The 21,620-nt window shown below is 34.6% G+C and overlaps 3 protein-coding genes across 5 annotated transcripts in view; 1 reads left to right on the top strand and 2 right to left on the bottom strand.

Moving 5' to 3' along the window:
* Positions 1 to 12,293, bottom strand: part of LOC126375199 (uncharacterized) — a 100,528-nt gene extending 88,235 nt beyond the window's left edge. Inside the window, exons 1-4 of one of the 3 annotated variants that reach the window (XR_007567552.1) lie at positions 11,948 to 12,293; positions 7,408 to 7,510; positions 6,328 to 6,515; positions 2,725 to 4,392 (exon numbers count right to left, since the gene is read on the bottom strand). Coding sequence is in view for 2 of the 3 variants with exons in the window: in XM_050022120.1 (XP_049878077.1) it covers positions 4,047 to 4,392; positions 6,328 to 6,515; positions 7,408 to 7,510; positions 11,948 to 12,054 (744 nt within the window). In the remaining variant the exon portion in view is untranslated. Of the gene's footprint in view, positions 1 to 27; positions 4,393 to 6,327; positions 6,516 to 7,407; positions 7,511 to 11,693; positions 11,887 to 11,947 lie in introns of those variants that run through there. The other 2 variants (XM_050022120.1, XM_050022239.1) reach the window with 2 other exon arrangements.
* A 494-nt stretch (positions 12,294 to 12,787) lies between these two features.
* On the top strand, positions 12,788 to 16,319 carry LOC126374334 (uncharacterized). Its single transcript, XM_050020952.1, has 6 exons — positions 12,788 to 12,988; positions 13,087 to 13,302; positions 13,953 to 14,115; positions 14,814 to 15,053; positions 15,255 to 15,492; positions 15,602 to 16,319. The coding sequence occupies exons 1-6, from the start codon at positions 12,972 to 12,974 to the stop codon at positions 15,793 to 15,795; spliced, it is 1,068 nt and encodes a 355-aa protein (XP_049876909.1). The 5' UTR covers positions 12,788 to 12,971; the 3' UTR covers positions 15,796 to 16,319.
* LOC126374182 (uncharacterized) lies at positions 15,153 to 18,698 on the bottom strand. Its single transcript, XM_050020716.1, has one exon. The coding sequence runs from the start codon at positions 18,440 to 18,442 to the stop codon at positions 17,096 to 17,098; it is 1,347 nt and encodes a 448-aa protein (XP_049876673.1). The 5' UTR covers positions 18,443 to 18,698; the 3' UTR covers positions 15,153 to 17,095.
* Positions 18,699 to 21,620: the final 2,922 nt, after the last annotated feature.

Raw genomic sequence — 21,620 nt, 5'->3', positions numbered from 1 at the left:
TCATTTGGAATGAATAAAAAAACGAAATGTCGATATTCATGTTGTGATTTAATCACACTTGAAAAACAAATTGGTATTGTAGTCTCAATCAGACTCTATACATACAAAAGTTACAAGTCATACCTAATTACAATTTGATAGGTACAAGGGGACAAGAAATTTCAAGGGGTGGAATTTGTCATCTTAGTAATGATATTATTAAAAAAGAAACGATTTAACGAATCAAATATCAAGTTACATTATCGAATTGAATCTTGTTACAAATAATCGCACCACGTACATTAAATTATCTACAAGCAAAAAATTTGCAACAATTGAGGTAATCCATATTTCAGTTGGATTTAGCTACTCGTACAAAAATAACATTTCACATACACCCAAATCTATCACAATTTCCTTTTGTCGATTACAGCTATAATCGACCATTCTAATATAATCACCAAATTCCGATCTTTATGCCATCTTATCCCGACAACCGATCCTTGTTTGTACAGAACTTATGCGGGTCATAAGCGTTGAAAAAAGGGCGTTCTTAATTCAAAATCAATCACAGAAATTTAGCGGGAAAAAGTGCCAATACTAATTTATAAGTAACCAAATTAACATAGATTCCTGCATAACATTATGTGATTGTTATTTTGTGAACAGCTTAAATTGGATACTACTAAAATAGATTATTAGTATAAATAACTTGTTTACATAGTATTATTAGGAACGGATGAATGATGTAGTTCTGGCGAAGTATTTGACGATCAGTCCACCTCCAAAGTGATCAAAGGTTGTAGCATAAAATTAGTCATGAATTCTCCTCAAAATGAAACATTTAAAAACTTAAAATTGTTACTTACACAATACTCTACAATTTGACATGTACTGTATGTACATGAATTACAAATTAAAGATCATATTATTATTCGTATGTTTTATTCTGAGGCGAACCGATGCCACCTTGGGTGATGAGGTTTGATGTGCTATAACCATAAGGATGTGTAAACAGACAATTTTACCTATTGTAGCGAAGTAAGCACTTGCTAACGTAAATAAAAGTTTAATATTTGTTGTTTACAAGATATATTATTTAATTTAAGATGAAAATGGTAAAAATAGAAGTACAAGAAAGCTTTGAAGCTAGGAAAATTTGTTAAATAAATTTTAAACGTGGTAAATAGACGAGTGACAGCGGAGCTGTACGCCTTATGTAGCCTGCCGCTCCTGTCCTTTCCACCTTTCACTTTCAACTGAAGATAAGGATTTATTTTGTGTTATTAGTTATTTTAAATTTATATTTTTCGTAGCCGTGGTAGCCTAGTTGGAAGAACGCTCGACTCTCATTATGAGGTCGCAGGTTCGATCCCCAGCACGGACCTTACTAAACCAATTATTTTAGAATTTGTTTTCGAATGCATGTTTCGATTATGAAAGATTTTCACGTGCTCAGCGGTGAAGGAAAACATCGTGAGAAACCCAAACCCTAACTTGTATTGGGCTGGTTATCCCTGCGCGGGTCAGACAGGCAGTCGCTTCTTTAAAATTCTTCAGGTTAGGTAAAACCATTACCTATTCAACTTTTATTTACGTTAGCAAGTTCTTCACGTCACTATATACGTAATCATTCAGTATTGACAATGTTCTAATCAGATACATTATATCCCCGTAAACTTAAGGCGGTAACACGGGTTATGTATATATATAAATATGTATATACGTGTATATATGTCAAGACACCGCGAAATATTACTATTATATCATATTTTACATATGGATTGGACTTAAAGAAATGTAATAGAATAATGTAGTTTATCTGAAATAAAATGAACACAATGCATGGTGGAAAGTTGGCAAATTAACATTGAATGTTCACTACAAATGAAGGGACATTTACTGAATAGTACGAATAATACCTGTATGATTGATATTAGTATTATAATAATCATCATATTAAACTTTCGATATGTTACATTTCAAATAACATTCCTTGTTAATTTGCGAACTCGCCAATATAATTATTTTCTAAGGTCAATGATTATCTATTATCTAAATGCTTTGCAGTGATATAGCATTATGAGAATGCGTTTTTAATGCAAGCAAATCACGTGATAAAAGTAGCAGGTTTTGGCACTAATGCGGCAATATTAGTTTTGCATCAAAAACGCATTATGAACAAACTTATGAATGATTTTTATAACGGTGGGTTTTAAATTTCGTATAATCCACGTGTTTCTCACGAAACATGGACGCATATTTTATGAATATTTATTATTAGAACAGTTTTATACTTTGGACTATAATTAGGCCTTTACAAACATTTATGTGATTACATTTTTCGAATGGAAATATTACTGAAAGCTAAGCTTTGATATTCTTGAAGGATAATTGTATGCTAATACATTACGCGTCCAATATATGAATTACAAAAAAAACGACCGATGAAAATCAACAATGAGACTTACAATGCTACGAAATCAAAATTCTCATTTTGCGTGTATCAATAATATCTGCACGCTGGTAATGGCTAGATTATCTTATCGCTAATTATATACACCGTCCAGTACATAGGACGCACCTAAATATTTACAAATAAAGTTTTGGATGCTTTGGCTAACAATAGGGCACTCGTCGCGTTTCTTCCTAAACTTAATCTACTGTACAAAATGAAGACATTGGCTTAGGTTTTATGAAAGTACCGAATCAGTAGGAAATAGTGGCCCCGATTCTTGCAGACACCTCCTAAATTTATTTTAAGTTATACCCGTCATTTTATAATAAACTTTTTCTATTCTATTCTATTCATTTTCTTATCCGCCGAAAAGGAAAGGGACGGATGATTGTCAACAAGTTAATTTTAAAATGAATTGATATCCCGTGCGAATAAAATAGGCATCTCTAAGCCGTTAGACGTGCTGTCTACTTAATTCAGTCGGCTTATTGGCCGATGTAAAATTTTTATATTTTAGATTTCCTTAAAATTGATGTGTATTCCATAAATTTTACGCCTGTCGATTACCCGTCCCTTCCTTTTTTAACGGATGAGAAAATTACAGGTATAACTTAAAATAAAATTAGAAGGCGTCTGCAAGAATTAGTACTATTACCTTTATATAAAGGCCGTCGCTACATGTGCTAGTGTCGCCAAGTTTGCATTATAAAATACCCCAGAAAAGGCACTGCCTTCTTTCCATTTGAACACTCAATTGTGACGTCACTCGCACGCATAGCACGTGGTGTATTTTAAGTCCTACTGTGTAAATAAATCACAAGTTTGCTAGCACTACAAACAGTCTACGTTCCATTTCATAAAGTCACAATTTCTATTCGCTCTCAACTGGCAATACTAATGCATCGGCAGCAGTCATCAATGTTGCCAATTTAGACACGAAAAAATTAAATTGTAGCATTGAAATATACGTGAATATAAGCAATAATACCCTGTACTACAAGAAAGCGAAATAACCGTACGGTAGAATTTCTACCTATTAGCCAATGCCTTCGTCATGTGTTTGAGAACAAGTAATTGTATTTAGGAGGTTATTCAAATCAAAATTGTTAATTATCCCAAGAAATTTATACAAAAAGCTGTCCTATTTATAATGTATTTGTTTAGTTCACAGCAAAATGTTATTTCAATTCTTTAATCTATATGTTTGTTGCCTTTAGCAGTTTCTTTAACTATTGTTCCGCATGTTTACACATTTTTGCTTAAACACATATAAATATTTATAAAAGATTGCACCTCTCAATTACAATAGCTTGCTATCACGTCTACCTACAAATTCATATTGATTATAGGAACCAATAATTGCCAAAGGCTACTTTTATTGGAATAAACGCATTACCCTATAAAGAATAATAGGTCCGTTACGACAGACGTGGGTAGTATCATCTCAAATTAATAGGAATTCGCATAAAATTGTTACATCATTAAGCATATTTATACATTGACATTCATATACTGTCGGTGTTATAAATAATGTTATTTCATCTAACAATCACACCCACCAACTTTATGCGAACCCCACTAACATCACCTTTTAATACCCTACAAACTATTAGCTAGGACTGGTTTTGTGATTCTCCTGGGCATCTTGAGACTCGTGTGGTGACTCGTTCATTGGTTGAGCTCTAGGTGATACCGGCCTGAATGTACACTCTAAGGAGTCAGAGTCCGGCGTTCCTGGTGTTGAGGGGGTTAGTCTGTCAGACGTGCACATACGTTTAGATAGGGGTGAGTCTGCTTCATCGCACCGTCTCTTGCCCACTAGCTGGTTCGGTCGACTCAGGCTGACTGGACTGAAGCTTGACGCTCTTATAGCTATGGTTGGTGAGAGACTGCGCCGCGTCGTCTGGTACTTCCGTGTTGGCGATGGCGATACCACGGACGGTGACGGCGAAAACCTGTAGAAGTATCATGGATTGTTTTAGGTATGGAACTACATTGGTTTGATGTTTGATGCTCACATGTTTTAAATGGCACGTTAAGCCGTTGGTCCTGGTTACTCCTTACTGATATAAGTCAGTAGTCGTTACATGAGCCATGTCAGGGGCCTTTGGCGGCTCAATAGTAATCCTGACCACGACAGAAGAAGACCATGTTTCACAATTTGCTGTTGCAGTAGGAGCATCAGGTCGTGGGTGTCCCGGTGCTCATTGAGTAGGGGTGTTTAATAGGAGCATGAGGTCGAAGGGAAATACCTCCTCCGCTGGTTCTCTTCTTATGTTTGCAACAGATCGCAGAGAGTCGTCGTTAATGGTTTTCATTCTGATCTAATTCATGTAACATCGGGCGTTCCGCAGGGATCTATTTTAGGTCCGTTATTATTCCTTATATTTATTAATGATATTAAAAATTGTTTCCGACATTCCCATTTTCTTTTATACGCTGACGACTTAAAAATTTATAAAAGCATTCATAGTGATATTGACTGTACTCTTCTTCAGAATGATCTAAACCACCTAACTCATTATTGTTATATAAATAAACTCAAGCTTAGTATTCCTAAATGTCACGGTATCAGTTTTACCAAAAATAAAAATAAAATTATATATAATTACAAACTTTGCGATAACTCATTGACTGCGGTGGACTATCTGCGCGATCTCGGTGTCATCTTAGATAGTAAATTGCATCTTGATCTACATATTGATTCAATTATCGCCAGGGGGTTTCGAATGTACAAATTTGTAATGAGAGCAACCACTGACTTTTCTCGTATATCTACTTATCTCTATTTATATACTACTCTGATCCGACCACAGGTTGAATATGCTTGTGCAATTTGGAACCCGCTTTACAAGAAATATTCTGAACAACTTGAAATTATCCAAGCTAGGTTTCTTAAGTCGGTACATTATAAAATATACAGATATAAAACACCATACAACAACTTATTATCCAAGTTTGAAATGTTAACACTACACAATAGACGAATGCTTCTTCAATCTGTAACACTTTATAGAATCTGCCATAACTTAATAGACTGCCCAGACCTTGTTAATGACATTGGATTTAACGTGCCTATGAGAGTTCATCGACGAGCGGCTCGATCCTACCCGCTGTTTAGAACGGTGCGCTGCCGCACCAACGCCGGCAGGCGAGTACCTCTACGTCGTATTCTCGCTCAATACAATGATTCATTTCATTTTATAGACATATTCAATGTATCTAGTTCTAAATTTAAAAAATCTATTATTCAAGCCCTAAGCTGATTTATTTTTTGTTTAATTTATAACATAACCTATTTCAACTCACTAGACGACATTGTAAACTAATACGTGGATAATGTGGTTGATTGTACATGTACTTATGTGAAAAAATCATACACCTGTTGTTAATATATCATGTATAATTGTTTATTATCCCATGAAAATAAATAAATAAAATAAATAAAACTTCAGAGTAGATCCGTGGTGGCCCAGTTGAAAGAACGCTTGACTCTTACTGGAATCCAGCACGGGCCTAAATGTATGATTTTCGAATTCATGTTTGCATCATAAAATAAATTTGATGTCTTGTGTGGATTTTAGGTACGATAACTAACTGCGCCCCATTCAAGCTATCTTTAAGTTATGACACCGAATAAATAATCCTACGTATTGAACGGCACTCCTCCCCGCATCGATTCGTGTCTATGCCAAGCTAGATTTACCTTCCCCCTCTCTGGGTCTTACTGCAGGCTATATAGTCGTTAAGGAGCAAGGAACCATGACTGACTCTCGCTCGCGTTTTCGCGTTACATGATAAGAACAAAATTTTTGTATAGAGTAACCGGTGTGTGGTTATGTCTGTGGTAACCTGTCTCTTCCAGTATAAGCCACCTTATCCACCCTTACCTGGGTAACCGCGTGGGTGAGTTAGCAAGCCCAGGTACAAGTGTGAGGTCTTCACAGGACTGCCCCATCTGCATGGCGTTGTGTATCTCCCGCTCGTGCGCCACCTCCCGTGTGTTGCTGACGTCAGCGCACTCCTCGGCCCGCAGCTGGTTCAGGCGGTCTCTAGGGGTCGCGCGGCCCCACGAATTCTGGAGAATCACATGATAAATAATCATTTTGGGTTTAAACCCAAAAATATAATATAAATCGAACATAGCTGGCGATGAGTGTGTGTATTGTTATACAGCTGTCTACCCCTTCGGTGACACAGGCATGATGCTTGTTATGTTTTGAAATGACCCGACGCGGCTTCTGTGCCCTCGGCACGGAAACCGCGGAGCGAAGTTAATCTAGGACTTCGACTAATACCCGTAGGACGTTTATTTACATGGATAACATAATATATGCTGCATCTATTGGAAACTAGGTTCGACCATCAGACGCAACGATGGCTGTATAACTCTAAATAAAAGTCACGACTAATAGGGTAAAGACCTGCGATATATGTCAAGCAACCGTTGCAGACCTTGCTGGGGTAGGACCTGACCAAAACGATTCGAAGCTTTGATATTTCGTAGACACAAACTGGGTTAAAAGATGGTGGACTAAGAAGATACGTGAAAGGACCCAACGACTGAGGATAATGGGTATGGATTATATAAAATGTTACATTATGTGCATGCAGTGTTCTCCTCTAAGTAATGAGGCAAAAAAAGCATATATTTTGTATATTCTTTTTAAAGAACGTCTAGGGCCCTGTGCCGAGGTTTTTCTTCAACTTCTTTTCCCCGGCTATACAGGTTGTGAGAAGCTGCAGTAGTTTTAGGCGGATGAGACGTTCGTTATGTAAAAATTGACGATTCAAAGTGTAACTATGTTACCTACTGAATAGATATTTTTGAATTTGAATTTTGTAATGTGTATTGTACTCATTATTCTCTCTATTTATTTAAGAGCTGCGCTCTTGTCGGTGGAGTAATCGCCATTACTCTCTTCATCCCTGATACTCATTATTAGAGAACCAAATAAATAGATACTTACAGCTACATTGACAGGTGCCGCCAGCGGACTGAGGCCGCCGCTGCCGTGACTGTACCGCCGCGTGCGGTTGTTGTTCGAGAACATATTGAAGAACGACGTGTTCCTGCAAAAAAGCAACATACAATTTATTGCAGTCTTTTGGACACTTTCAAAGGACACGGACTGTGGCTCCTTCAGTGTCAATCAGCCTTTGAGCGGCCTGCGCTTCCCCAGCTTCTTTATTCTATAATAAAGAATAATAGAACGGACACTCCGCGCCCCGCACTAGTTCGTATCAATGCCGAGCTAAATTTACCTCACGCCCGCATGTCCTCATTTTAAAGTCTTAAGACTGTAAGTTTGACATTGTTTAACTATTGTGTTTGGAAATATTGGTCTCGAGGTTAAGTCTAAATGGCCGAAGGGGTAAGGGAGCTTAATGTGTTGTGTCAGTTTAAAAGGTCGCCAGATGGCACAATTTTTCTGTGTGACTAAATCATTTGTTTTTGGAGGAAAATATTACTGACGAAACATTCGAATCCACATTGTTTTTTAATAATTTGCTAACTATATCGATTGTATTTGGAGGATAAAAATATATACCAAACGTGAAACCCTTTGTTTTCTTTAATGTATTAGAGATATTAAAAATGTACATGTTTGAAGACCTACAAAGTATGTTAACTTGATGTGTGAATTTGGAGCACCCTGTTTACTATCTTGTTTACTTGTTTGCTGCTTGCCAGTTTCTCGGAATCGCCCGCTCATACGTAGGTATGATGCGCCTCACTTGTGGCGAATTACCTATTCTACCGGTTCTTTCGTCCATGTATGTGTTTGACTTATATACTTTATTTATTCAATAGTGTAATTAATTAGTAGTATACTTCCGAAGTACAAACTGTAACAATAGCGGAATATTGCATTGAGACAAACCTGCAAGATTTAGCAATGCGATTCAATTGTATCATTATGTAAAATGTTTTCAACAATAAATAAATAAAAAGATAACTTGGGTGTGGTTGGTAACACCATGGAGTAATTACTATACTACGTAACACAGAGCGTCCAGCGCCATATTGCCGCCAAAACGCACGCAAATGGAGCGCCGCCGGTGGCGAGTATTTGTACTAAACTGTTCAATGATACGACATACCGTCACTAGATGGCACTTATTTCCTTACGTAAGCTTACACAATTAATATTATTAGCAACGTATGATAATTCCATGACGAAATATAATTATTGATTACTACAGTCCCTTCTTCTATCGAGTGGGTTGTGAAGTGAATTACCAACCTCATCAACTCTGGTGTCAGGGTTATTATTGAGTCCCTAACCATACTATTTACATCAAAAGATCGAAACGAAAATGCGCCAGCAGCGAGCATCATCCGTACGAAATCTAAAACGTACGAAACGGACCAGCCAAACATGGAAACACAAATCAATTCTTAGTGTGTTGTTTAAAACCACCTATATCCATCAACAAATACCTATTTACTTTTTTTTTGTTTCTCACACAAACTTATATTTTTCATTTAGTTTAAATCATTTAATTTTACACCTCATGGACACTGTTGTCAATTGTTTTTAAGCAATAACTTTATTAATCATAAGATAAACATAAGCTCATGACTATAACCCAATTGGGGTAGTCAGAGGTACAACCATCGCAAAATGAACTAAGGACTCACACCTCACCAAGCTTTCTGTTAGACCAACGTAATAGGTGGTAAGCCGTGTCGCCGTTTATAATGGTCGAGGCAAGTGTTAGCAAAATTCACCACAATACTGTTTATTAATTACAATAATGTTTTAAAATGAATAATCAAAATTGCTTGTGAAATACTTAATGACAATAATAACTATACATGAATAATTTGTTAATGCTTATTATTTATATAATTTGTCGAGAGCCAGTATTATGTAATATACCATTGAAGAATGTTATTGTTTGCAATAATGTGTTTACAAATAACTACTAATTGTTATTCCTTAGAATTGCATTATAGCAAAAAATATGGAATTACTAGAATTTATTCTACCTTGGTCTCTCAGACGAAGGATAATAGGCTTACGAAAGCAGTATATAGAGCAAAGGTTCGTTGTAGGGCTGGCAGAGAAAGACCTAGAAGGACCAAATTGGAGATGTCCTTACAAAAAGTTCAGTACAATCTACTCTGAACCGGCGGGCATGTATAAATCAATTGATGAATGTGGGGGAAGCAAGAGAAGTGTGTCAGGATCGATGCAAATGGAATTCCATAGTCTCTGCTTACCCCGGTGGGAAATACGCGTGATTTTATGTATGTATGTATGGTATCTCAGACTATGTACAATATGAACATTCATAGAAATGTAATGTATACACATTGAAGTATATTTTTTTAGGTCTAAGTCAAGCAGTAGTCCTTGACTTTGGAATCCTAAAAAAATGTAAATATTCAAAACAGAATATTTGAACATTAAATAAAACAATGAATAGTTGAATGAATAATAACTGATACATTAGCATACATACAAATGTAAAGTCATCCCTAAATTATAAACAGTCTTCTTGCAAATCTTATAATTTCCATTATGTACTTGAATACACAAAAGGCATTGTTGTGTGAACTCAGCAAGAAATTAAATGTATCTGTCTGAGTTAATGCATTTACAGAGAAAATATCATTATTATTATGTCTTATGAGTTGTAATTGTAACTGTATTTGACAAAATCAAACCTCAATTCTATTTATGTAGGTTTTCAAATCATAATTACAACCAGCTTGTAAAGTCTTTACTTACTCAGTAATCAATATTTATGTAAAACCGACTGGTGTTTTTAAAGCATTTATCAACCACTATCATGGTGAACATAAGGAATTTTGATAGCATTGCAAACATTGATACTGGTATCATGTCATAGCAACAACATGTTAAGATACTAGTGACTAGTGCTGACAACTTACACTTTATTGTACACATCCAGTTCGGCTTTTCAAGAAGACATACATACATAAATGTTCGCTTGTAATCCTTAAAGGGGTAGGCAGAGCCACTAGTGGTGAGCTAATAATGATTGTCCATGATGTTAGACCGGACACAATCCCTTTATCGAATTTTACAACATGCCCAGGATGAGTGCTGCACATATTTTACTATTATACCTCACCCAGCCAGCATAGAAACTAATTTTGATACTTTATCTAAGCTTTGTTTGAATGAGAAAGGCTGATTGACGGGACGCCCATGCCCAGCAGTGGGACATTATGAAGGCTATTTATTATATGTATTAAGTATAATTGCGCAGCGGTGAAGGAAAACATCGTGAGGAAACCCACTTTCCCGAGAAGTGTATTTACGGAGGTTTGTGACCTAACCTGTACTGGGCTAGCTTTCCCTTCACGAGTTGGAAGTTCAGACAGGCAGTCACTTCTGTAAAAAACTGGATTTGTCAAATCTTCAGGTTAGGTAAGCAGACCCAGTGAAAAAAGGGATAATGCAAAGAGAGATGAGGTTAAGTGTTATGGGAAGTTTTATTTGAGGATTGAATTTGTTTTACCTTCAAGTGGTTGCATGATGTCACTTTAAGTTACCTTAGCAAATTGCCACCCCTATAAGTACTGGGAGCATGACTTCTCTTTCTACCATTGTGGTAGATCAGATTATAGAAATCCAGTAGAAGACAGAGTTCTTTGGAACATATTATAAACATTGAGCTAATAACTCAATATTGAATATTGGACTCATAATAAATTAGAAAATACAAGACAAGGCAGTCTCAAACTCTGTTTAATATACAACAAAGTTACAGATTTTATTAAAACTACTTTCATTACAGAACAAATAATTGTCTACATCAAGTTATCTGTACTACAATATAAGCTAATATCTACAGTCAAACACATTTACCCAGCCTATAATTGAACCTAAGACCTTTCTACTGCACTCATGCCCCCTACCCACTCAGCTAAGTTGTTGCCAACTGAGCTAAATTATGAGTTTATCTAAAAAGAATAGTATAGTTTTTTTATGAGTATAACCTTGAAAATAAATGGCATAGTCTCATTTACAGTGACCAATATAGTATTTTTATGTAAAGATATCTTTAGAATGCATATATAATGATGTGTAAGTATTGAAATAGTCTTACTATTATAGAGATGATGAAACACAAACTCACAGATTATGATACTACATTATACTCTCAAAACATAATCAACAAGTGAAAAAGACACAAAATATTGATGAAGATTAAATACAAAGCATATTAATTGCACAAAAGCAACAACTGAAATGTTAATTCAATCAAATCTGACCTCTTATCGCAACAGCAAGCCCATCAATGACTTTCAGTGCGAGTGTTTACCCAATACCAAAACACGACACTGAAAATGGATGACAAATTCAAACACACCTCATTTGAGGCACACAATCGATGGCAATATCACCGTGCCGACTGAATAATGCATACACGGTGCTAAATACGGGTACGGCACCCACTTGCAACCTCAGGAGCTGTCAAAAATAGTCAGGCGTACAACCATATCCGTGCAGAAGCGTGATACTTTACCTGGGCGCTGTGGTTGTTGTGGGCGACGTGGCCGCTGTAGAAGACGCCTCATTGATCAAAGGTGCGCTACTGCACCTTTTCAATATGTTAGGAGCATCCACATCCATTATCTTACAGCCAACATTCAATCACTGACGTACTATACTTATAGACATCGGGACCGCCGACACGATTGGCTCTAGTTTATGTAACACTGCAATTGCACCCTCGTACAATCTAATAGGATAATTATTCTACTATAAAGACTACGTATGTATTATTTATAACTCTTAAACGAAAGGATAATAGAAAATAAAATTAAAATATGCTACTCGGAAAGCTATAAAGTGGCTCGCTGACCTGTCAAACCGCCGGATTAAGGATGCGTTTTGAAATAGTTTTATTGTTATTTTTATAGGTAACTTATGCACATAACGGAGGAAAAAAACTTTCTAAAATTAACAATTAAGTAAACAAAATGAATGGTGTAATAGATAACGTAGGATACTAAATCTTATTAATTATTAAATTGGTCTCTATTTCATAAAAATATTCCAAAAATATTTAAAAAATTGAACGCAGAAAAACGCTTCACTCTAAAAACATTCCTTTACAAGCAAGTTTAGGCTTTGAACTAGTGTCTGGAATTCGGGAAAAAAAATAATTACATAAAGTATGTAGAAATTGGTCAACATACATTATTTAGGATAAATTATTTAATGGAAATAATAAGTATTCATTTACATTCGATAGAAAATACTCGAAGAATATGATGACGACTGAGGATGGTAAAATTCATGAGATGAAACGAAGCGACATGGAGAGCTTTTTTTGAACGATTATGATTTTTTAGATAAAAGTAAAAGAGGTAGCTCTATAAAATACTCGCAATAACAAATTAATTCTATGATTTAGTTTAACTCCGAATTATTTTTAATAAACAAAAGCGACTCGAACTTACGAAAATGATAAATGTGAATTTTCCAGCGAAACTATTATTTAGCGTTCTTTTTTGAGTATTACATTATAATTGTACTTATCCTAAATGTTTTTTAGAAGGAGGTAAGTCAAATGAACGCTATATTTTCTTCAAAAATGTAAGTCTAACAAACCTTATCTTGATCATAATAAACGAGATGTTTCTGCTGTTTTAATTACAGTGCGGCTCTAAAATACTTTGTGGCGACGATATTGGGTGCAGCATTTTACTGCGAATGGGCTGTGTATCGAATACAACCGTTTTACTGGCAGCAATTGGAATGTCCGGCGTACGATTACACCTGTACAAAGATTCTGTTTATTGCCGACCCTCAAATACAAGGCGACGATGCGGTTCCACCGCCTTTGAGCTATTTATTCAACTGGGATAGCGACAAGTAAGGTCGAATTCATAATATACTTATTTGAGGCATGAAGATATAGAATTTTAGTAAGTTGTATTAAATATCCACAAGACAACCAACTTTAAAAACAAGTTTGCCTTTGCGCAAACAACAACAACAACAGTGTACTTCGTATCAACAGTGGCTGCAAGTTGTCTTTGATTACTTGTGGCTCTGCCCACCCCATTAGGGATTACGGGCGTGAGTTTATGTATGTATGTATGTTGCCTTTGCGCCTATTTGATTATTTGGATATTATTACCATGTTCTGTTTTCTAGTTTACTTCAAGATAGTTTTGTGATGAGATTGTACGTAGGTAGATTACACTATCTGTGAATACCTACCTGACTGATAAAAGATGGCATGAATATTCAGTGTGTCAGTTTAATTTTTTTTTCTGAAGTTTAAGTTTTGTAGTCTTTATGTAGGTATTTGCCTACTGCTACATTTAAAAAAACTTATTTAAAACAAGGTACATCAGGTACATTACTGTGAATGTGATGTATGTTGGAACTTACCAGTACAGAACATTTTTAATTAAGTATAATCTACCTATCTCTTATATAAAGCAACCTTCATGTTTTGTGATCTATAAACATTCAACCCAATAAAATGACCAAGTCATTACGGTTTCTGTTTCTAGGTACTTAAAGTCTACATTCTCAGTGGTACTGAAACATTTCAAGCCCGATGTCTTGGTGTACATGGGAGATCTGATGGATGAAGGATCAATTTCTACAATGGCACAGTTTCATGCATATGTTTTACGTTTGGCCAATATTTTCAATATTGATTACCCTGTTGTGGTAAGAAGTTTTTAGTTTATGGTATATTATGATAATGAATGATTGCATAGTAATTGTAAAAGGAGAATGGGCGAATCTGGTCCAAGAACCTCCACTGATGAGACTTATATGTAATGAAAGCTTATGCTTTCCCTAATTAATTAATAATTATTAATTATTTATGTAGACTTAGTTATCCAGCAACACATCTTGAGTCGATTTTAGCTCCCACTGCATTTTATCACATTTTTAGCCAGGACAAACATGGCCGTAAAAAAAGAACCCCGGGACAGAATCTGATAGGACTTTGCCAGAATCATAGGGAAAGCATAAGCTTTCATTACATATAAGTCTCATCAGTGGAGGTTCTTGGACCAAGTTTCATACAAAAGTGCCCATTGTCATTTACAAAATCAAATTATAAGATATGAATTTCCATTGCATCTTTGTGGGCTACTACAGACCTAACATTATTGTTTGTTAGACAAATCTTATACTTATTTATATAATATATTGAACTTAAAAGATAATGTTTATTCACAGCACATTTTTATTAAGCTCATTAAAAGTCTTAATAAAAAAAAAAACTATTACAAATAACAATACAAAAAATACTGAAAACATTATGTTTACTATAACAAATAATTGTATAAAATTACACTTTTACAATACAATAATACAAAATATTTTATTGCACATAAACACTTTCTTTTCTTCAGCAAATCTGGATACCAGGAGACAATGACATTGGTGGAGAAAACGAACCAATTAAAAGAGATAAAGTAGCAGAATTTGATAAAATATTTGATCAAGAAAGCATTATCATGTTTAGGAACATATCATTCTATAAAGTGAATGCTATAACACATAAATTTCAAAAGGGAAGAGATAAAAGTCACAATTTCAAAATTGTTATATCACATTATCCTGTCACCTCCAGGCATGCTTTTGGAGAAATGGTATGTATTCATGGACCAATTTTTTATTATTAATACTACAAAAAATAATTAAGAAGAAAAAATTTTTTTTTTATTATGTCCTAATAAATAACGAAGGTTATACAAAAAAAAAAAAAAACAATTTGTAAGAATGGAAACTTGTGAATATTAGTCTCACTGTAAGCAACATATTTACAATATTTTTTCTGTTGTCTTTTCCAGATTAACAATGTGATCCGTCCAAACATTTACTTTTGTGCTCATGAACACGAATCAAAGTATGTTATGCAGAACCCTCAGCTCACATTCAGAGAGACGTTCCCATTAAAATATGGGGATAAAGTACTAGGGATATCATTCTCTTCCAATTCTGTAGATGATACAATATATGAGATATATGTGCCAACATGTTCATATCGCATGGGAACCAGTAAGATCGGTTATGGAGCTGCTGTTTTACGTAAGTTTATTTTTATTTTCTCTTCTATTTCATTTAAACAGTACTGATAAGTGAATCGGTCCTTTCTTCTATGCATAACACCTCCCATCAATTACTCTTTTTTTTTCAGAAAAGCACAATAAACACATGAAGTACACAGTCTTCTGGTCGCCGCAAAGGTTCCCATACTTATTTTTCTATTTAGTGATTCTAATAGTTTTAGTGACATATTTTTGCATTTTCTGTACTGCTAAAATATTCTATAGACACACAAAACCGGTAGCAAAAAGTGAAGAAAAGGTGCCATTTCTGGAACGAATTTAACAGTATTATTTAAACAGGTATTTTTACAATCATTGAGCATTTATCAAAGTATTTAATCTTGCCAAACATTCCCTTTATTGTTAGACATAGTCACAAAATAAAATAAAATGGGTTTATAGCCAAAGATAAACGGTACCACCGATACTTAAGCCTATGATGATGACAAGTTACAAATGTGGGTACTTAAAGCAGGAGAAATACTTAATGATCATCAATATAAACTTGACTGACTCTGACTGAATTTAACAAAACTATAGCTAATGATTTTCTTTTATTCATTCAATCCCTTTTTGATGTTAGCCTTGCATATTAGATTTTTGACATGCATTTCAGAATTCTGCCAACTATCTATTTGTAATAAAGCATAAGAAAACATTGAGACATCTCAGTAACAAGAACCATTGTACAAATGCCAATTTGTCTGATTTGATTACCATGACTTCGTCATTGGCTGTATATACTTTACGAGCCCTATCTCATTAGGACGTATGAGGGTGCAACCCGGGTCATAGAATAAAGAATAATCGTGTTTGTTTTTTTTTTTTAAATGGGATTTGTATGGATAATTCAGGGTGTGCCTGGTGACAACTGCATACATTATGTTAGTGGCGTGACTATGGTGACGCCACCATGTTGTCCTAGTAAGATATGGCCCTAAAGTACGAGTCTACGAGTTAAATGACTAGCTACAGCTGGCTCATAATGGTTGTGTTACGAAGAATTTAAACTGCTGGGGTGTGGTGTGTGTGAGGCACTTTAATTTTGAATGCCCCTAGGTGAGCCCTTCACTTTTAAAAATCAATACTAATCATAATAGACTGTCTTCAGTTTTAGCATGTAATATCACAAGAGCTTATTTGTTAATTTATTTCTTAAAATAATTAGAATTGTATTTTGCTTTAAGTAGTTTTGATATATGGTTGAACCAGAAATTCTTAATAATTTATGAAAAAGTTAAAAGTACAGATATTTTTTAATTATTTTTTATTTGAAGCTCTATAGGGTTTTTTATACTTGTTAAGTTTGATTTGTGTAACATATTGTATTAACAATTCAGTCCATTCTTTTATTAACATTCCATGTACCTAATTGTAAATTTTTGTAACAAACTTTACTAAACTTAGAACAAACTCCATTTTTAGTAGGAAAATAGTATTTATTGTTAAATTAATATTTACGTGGAGATATTTTTATATTAATGTTCACTTACCTACTTAAAAGAATATAAAAAATGTGATATTATTTTTGTGGTACAATGTTATGCATTAAATGTGTTCTAATTAATAATAAATTTTGTTGTTTATATTTTTACACCCAGTTTCTTTAATAACACAGTCAGAGCTATAGTAATTATCATATAACAGTTAACAATTAAAAATGATTCCATTTTTGGCACAAAAAGGGTGCGTATAGATAAGTTTATTATTCCCGTTAATAAATTAGCAACTAGAAAGTATAGGAGTCCATTTTGATTGACAGCACTTATTATCATAGGTACAATAAAGTAGATTTTCTTGTCTTTTTGTTGAAATAAAACTTCAAAAAAGTAAAACAACGTCAAAATGGTCAGTATAGTAGCAGATACGTACAAACAGTAACTAGTATTAGCCAGAACTCTAGAAACTGGTCTCGAAATGGCTAGAATATACAACAATACCCAAAAAATTGTAATTATAGATACAAACTTAACTAATACCACGTAACGTGGGGTGGTTTTGTTATCTAGTACTTGCTTTACATAAACAGCAAAGAGATATAGGGTAGTGTAGCCAAGGCAGGAAGCAATACCTTCTCTATTTGCTGAAATTAAGTCTGTCCGTGGAGCATTACTGAATACCCAGCTTTGCAGTCCATTATATAAAAGAAATTCATGGGTTAAAATTGTAACTAGTGAACATAATAGAGCTTTGTCGGTAAAGTACAATATTATTGTGGAAGTTAATTTACAAACAGCAAGAGTAAAGAAGAAGTTCCAGTGTACCCCATATTCTGTTACATGTTCTTGATATTCCAATGCTTTCACAGTCCAAAATCTGGCCACTCCCAATGTGACAAGAACAGATATAAACTTAGTATTTGATTTAATTATATTCTTAAGTTTCTCTGTCTTGAGATCCTTGTGGACTAATCCACTTATAATAACAAATAAACCAACACCAGTATCCATAAAACTATAGCCATATCTTTCAGTCTTTGCCATTTTTCTAGGAAATGCCTTAAAATCTACAGCTAAGATGGCAAATACTGTTATTAGGTAAGTCAAACCTCTAATGCAAGTTATAGATTGGATGTGTTTTGTAGGAAACTGATTTGGTTGTTTCAAAGTTTTGACAAACTGAAGATCTTGCTGTAGTAATTCATACACTAATAGCATGGAAGTGATAAGATTTAGTATAAGCATATACTTATTTAGGTAGAAATGCAGCGAGATCATAGTAAGAACGATTAACAAATACTCTATGACATATGAAGACACAGAATAGTTCTTTTTAATAGCGCAATATATGGTACACTTTACTGTGAAGAAGATGCAGAAAAACGTATACAACGGCGACGCTCCATGATTATTCTCCATATATGACTCATGGTATTTCTTATACTCCGACGCGTTCATCGCAGAACCCTCCCAGTCAGACCAGAGAGACATGATTTTGAATATAATCACGGCTCTTGAAATTGACTTTGTCCACTGATGTTTTAAGTTAAACTTTCGTTATTTTACATAGATAACTTCCATTTCAAAATGGTAATGGTAATTCTTAACTTTTCACAAAGTTACCCACGTTCTAGTGAACGCCCTTTAGTGAAAAAGTGATAAACATTGATAACTTGTAGTGATATCAACAAAAGTTCTTTGCTTATCGATTTTAAAATCGGATCCGAATGTCAAAAAACCGTGTCATGTCATAATAGGTGTCATAACAAAAATCGTAAGCTTGATTGTTTTTTTTTTTTTTTTTGTTTTGGTTTTCCCCGAAGGGTAAGGCAAAGGGAACTATGCCCATACAGCCATGTCTGACGTATTTTTTTTCTTGATGATTAATGAAATGATGAAAGGTGATGATGATGAAACCTAAGCCCCCACCCTCGGAGTAGACTCCTACTCCGAACCCCAAACGAATTAACTCAAAAGTCCGCATAAACTTTTGAGTTATGAAGCGGCTTCCCAGCACGAAGCGAAAATGGGCAGATACACTTTGTTTATTGAATACTCCAATATAATAACACTCGCGAATGTCTTCCGACTAACTTAATGCGATCATTAACCACAAAACACCACTTCGTATTAATTATTTAGATTACTCAATGAAGAAAGCAACTGTCCCGTTCCCGTTTCCCGCCGAAAAGCCTAAGCTTGATTGTCTTTTGTTGTCTTGTCATATGCGTTTCATTTCTGCTCCCAACTATGAATGAGAAGCAAAGACCTTGTATAGAATAGACGGATAATATTTTAGAGTGACGATCAAACTATCACAGCTCTCTTTCTTCCCTATGGCAACAATCTCTGTGGAAAAAAGAAACAAACATAGACAAACACCGCTGTCTAGAACGTCAGTGTTTACCGTTTTGAGATGTTGTGGTAGTCAGCTGGATACCAAACCTGCCGTTAGTTTTTTGGTGTTTTGGGACATTATTTTAACTTTTTATATAAACAATCTGTGAAATAGTTATTCATTATGAACCATGGCTTGCGTAGCTATTGGTTGTGAGAGTAGAATGGGTGTTATAATGGAGAACGATCAAACAATGTCTCACCATGGGTAAGTTATCGACCACATAATACATGTTTGTGTGCAAGAAATACATTACCTGGTCTGGTTTTTGTAAAGTTTATTGAGCCCTAAACACGATGCAGACGCATATTTTCAGCAAAGCCGTCACATTTGTACAAATAATTGATTTCACATTTTACGTTAATCAGCTTTGACAGATTATGTACCCAAAGTATTATAAGTAGTGTTGTCCTTTGATATCGATAACATAATATTATGTTTGAATGTAACATCTACATGTTGCGTTATTCTATTCACGTTTAATTTATTTTTCGACCTGTTTCCGATTTGGATGAAGATTACATAAAGATATTGTATTTTCCAGATTTCCTAAATATCCTAATTTACGAAACAAGAAATTAAGAAACAATTAGATTCAGACCATGAAACGAGATAATTCTCTCTTCTGAAGGACGCCTTCTCCTTATTTAAGCCTGTGCTAATTACATTTCGATGTATCTTGCTTTCTATCGAGCAGGATACCAAACAAAAATATTACATAGAGATGCAGTACCAACAATATTCACTCACATATCTCACATAAGGTGAGTTTAAGTTTAGTTATAAGTTTATAGATAAATTTGCAGCTATTTCGTTTTGTATCCTACATTAGCATGGAAAAAATATTTCAATACAATACAAATATTCTCTATTGCACAAAATAATTAGTATGAATAACTATTTTGGTAATTACCTGTGATTATTCCTTCTATAAATAATTAGTATGAATAACTATTTTTGTAATTACCTGTGATTATTCCTTCTATGTGCAATGTGTAAACATGCAATGCTTGTGTATTTGTGTGCTCCACGTTAATATGTGCCATTCTTGCAGGTAAAGTTATAACGACCAGAGCCGACACTATACACTTCTAAAGAAAGTGAACAAGAGGAAATATTTTTTTTTATCACCAAAAGTCGGAATTGTTCAGTGCTTCGTAGTCATTGTATTCTAACTATATTGAATAAAAATCTTATAAAGAAGTATTTGATTTTATTCTTTAATCGCATTGAGATAATCCCCGAAATATACTAGAAGGTCGTCTACTTCTTGTATCGAGAGCCGATTCGATTTCCGGTCAAGTCAATGAAAAACGTGTATTTAATTTTTATAAAAGGGTAGGTATGTGATTTATAGCAACCAAAGGGTGGCCGCAATGTCGTATTAAAATGATACTATAGTATATGTGGACTAGATGGACCGTCCTCGACCTCCTCGGCCATAACACCTTGCGAAATGACATAGATTCAAAAATGATAAATTGACCTTTAACAAGTTTGTCCATGATAATTACGTTGAATAAGTGGTTCTGAATCTGTCACCGCAACGTACGGTTCTTCTTAGGTATCTTTCTATCAGGGTACAAATAGGTATCGTTTTAACTAATTTTACTTGTGGTTCTACCCACCCAGGTATGGATACTAGGTCGTTATTTCAGTATTTAATTAATCGTTCAATTTGTAATGTATATTTTTTTAGATCTTGGACTAACATGAAATATTTAGCCAATAATAATGTCGATAAAGACATGGAACGGCACTAGTGGTTCTGATACAAAAACATATACTATAGGTACGTTTCTATAGCAAACCCGCTACACGAGTACAAAAGACGTTACGACGATAGTATATTTATCTCTTTTTAACTTATGACGGCTCACATGAGTGCGAAAGACAAAACCTATGTTTTTCTTTCGTCTTAAATATGCTCCGTCTATTCTATACAAGGTCTTTGATGAGAAGCCTTACGAAAAACTCACTAACAAAACGCAAAGAATAGGTACGTTCATTTCATGTGTGACGCACGCTCGTACAGGTAAAAAATATTTTTCTATCCATATAGGTATTAGATTTTATTAAGTACTCAACCTGGCTTATTCATCTAACTCTACAGTAGATACAATTCTATGTTTCATATAATTATACATAATGCCAATGGATGAAAAAAAATAATATGAAAGTATGGCGAATTAAAGTTATGAATGAAACGAGACAGTCGTTTATGCGTCATGTCATTCATTTCCAGTGTTGCCAACTTAGTGGATTTTCCAC

The sequence above is a fragment of the Pectinophora gossypiella genome, chromosome 1 (assembly GCF_024362695.1).
Source record: "Pectinophora gossypiella chromosome 1, ilPecGoss1.1, whole genome shotgun sequence".
In the NCBI taxonomy this organism is placed as follows: domain Eukaryota; kingdom Metazoa; phylum Arthropoda; class Insecta; order Lepidoptera; family Gelechiidae; genus Pectinophora; species Pectinophora gossypiella.
The sequence above is the reverse complement of the archived record's forward strand: the minus strand, read 5'-3'. Positions and strand labels throughout refer to the sequence as shown.

Coding starts and splice junctions, on each gene's coding strand:
- LOC126374334 (XM_050020952.1), top strand. Junction 15,054..15,254: donor GGCATGCTTTTGGAGAAATG/GTATGTATTCAT, acceptor TGTCTTTTCCAG/ATTAACAATGTGATCCGTCC. Junction 15,493..15,601: donor TTATGGAGCTGCTGTTTTAC/GTAAGTTTATTT, acceptor TTTTTTTTTCAG/AAAAGCACAATAAACACATG.
- LOC126374182 (XM_050020716.1), bottom strand. CDS start 18,442: ATGTCTCTCTGGTCTGACTGGGAGGGTTCTGCGATGAACGCGTCGGAG.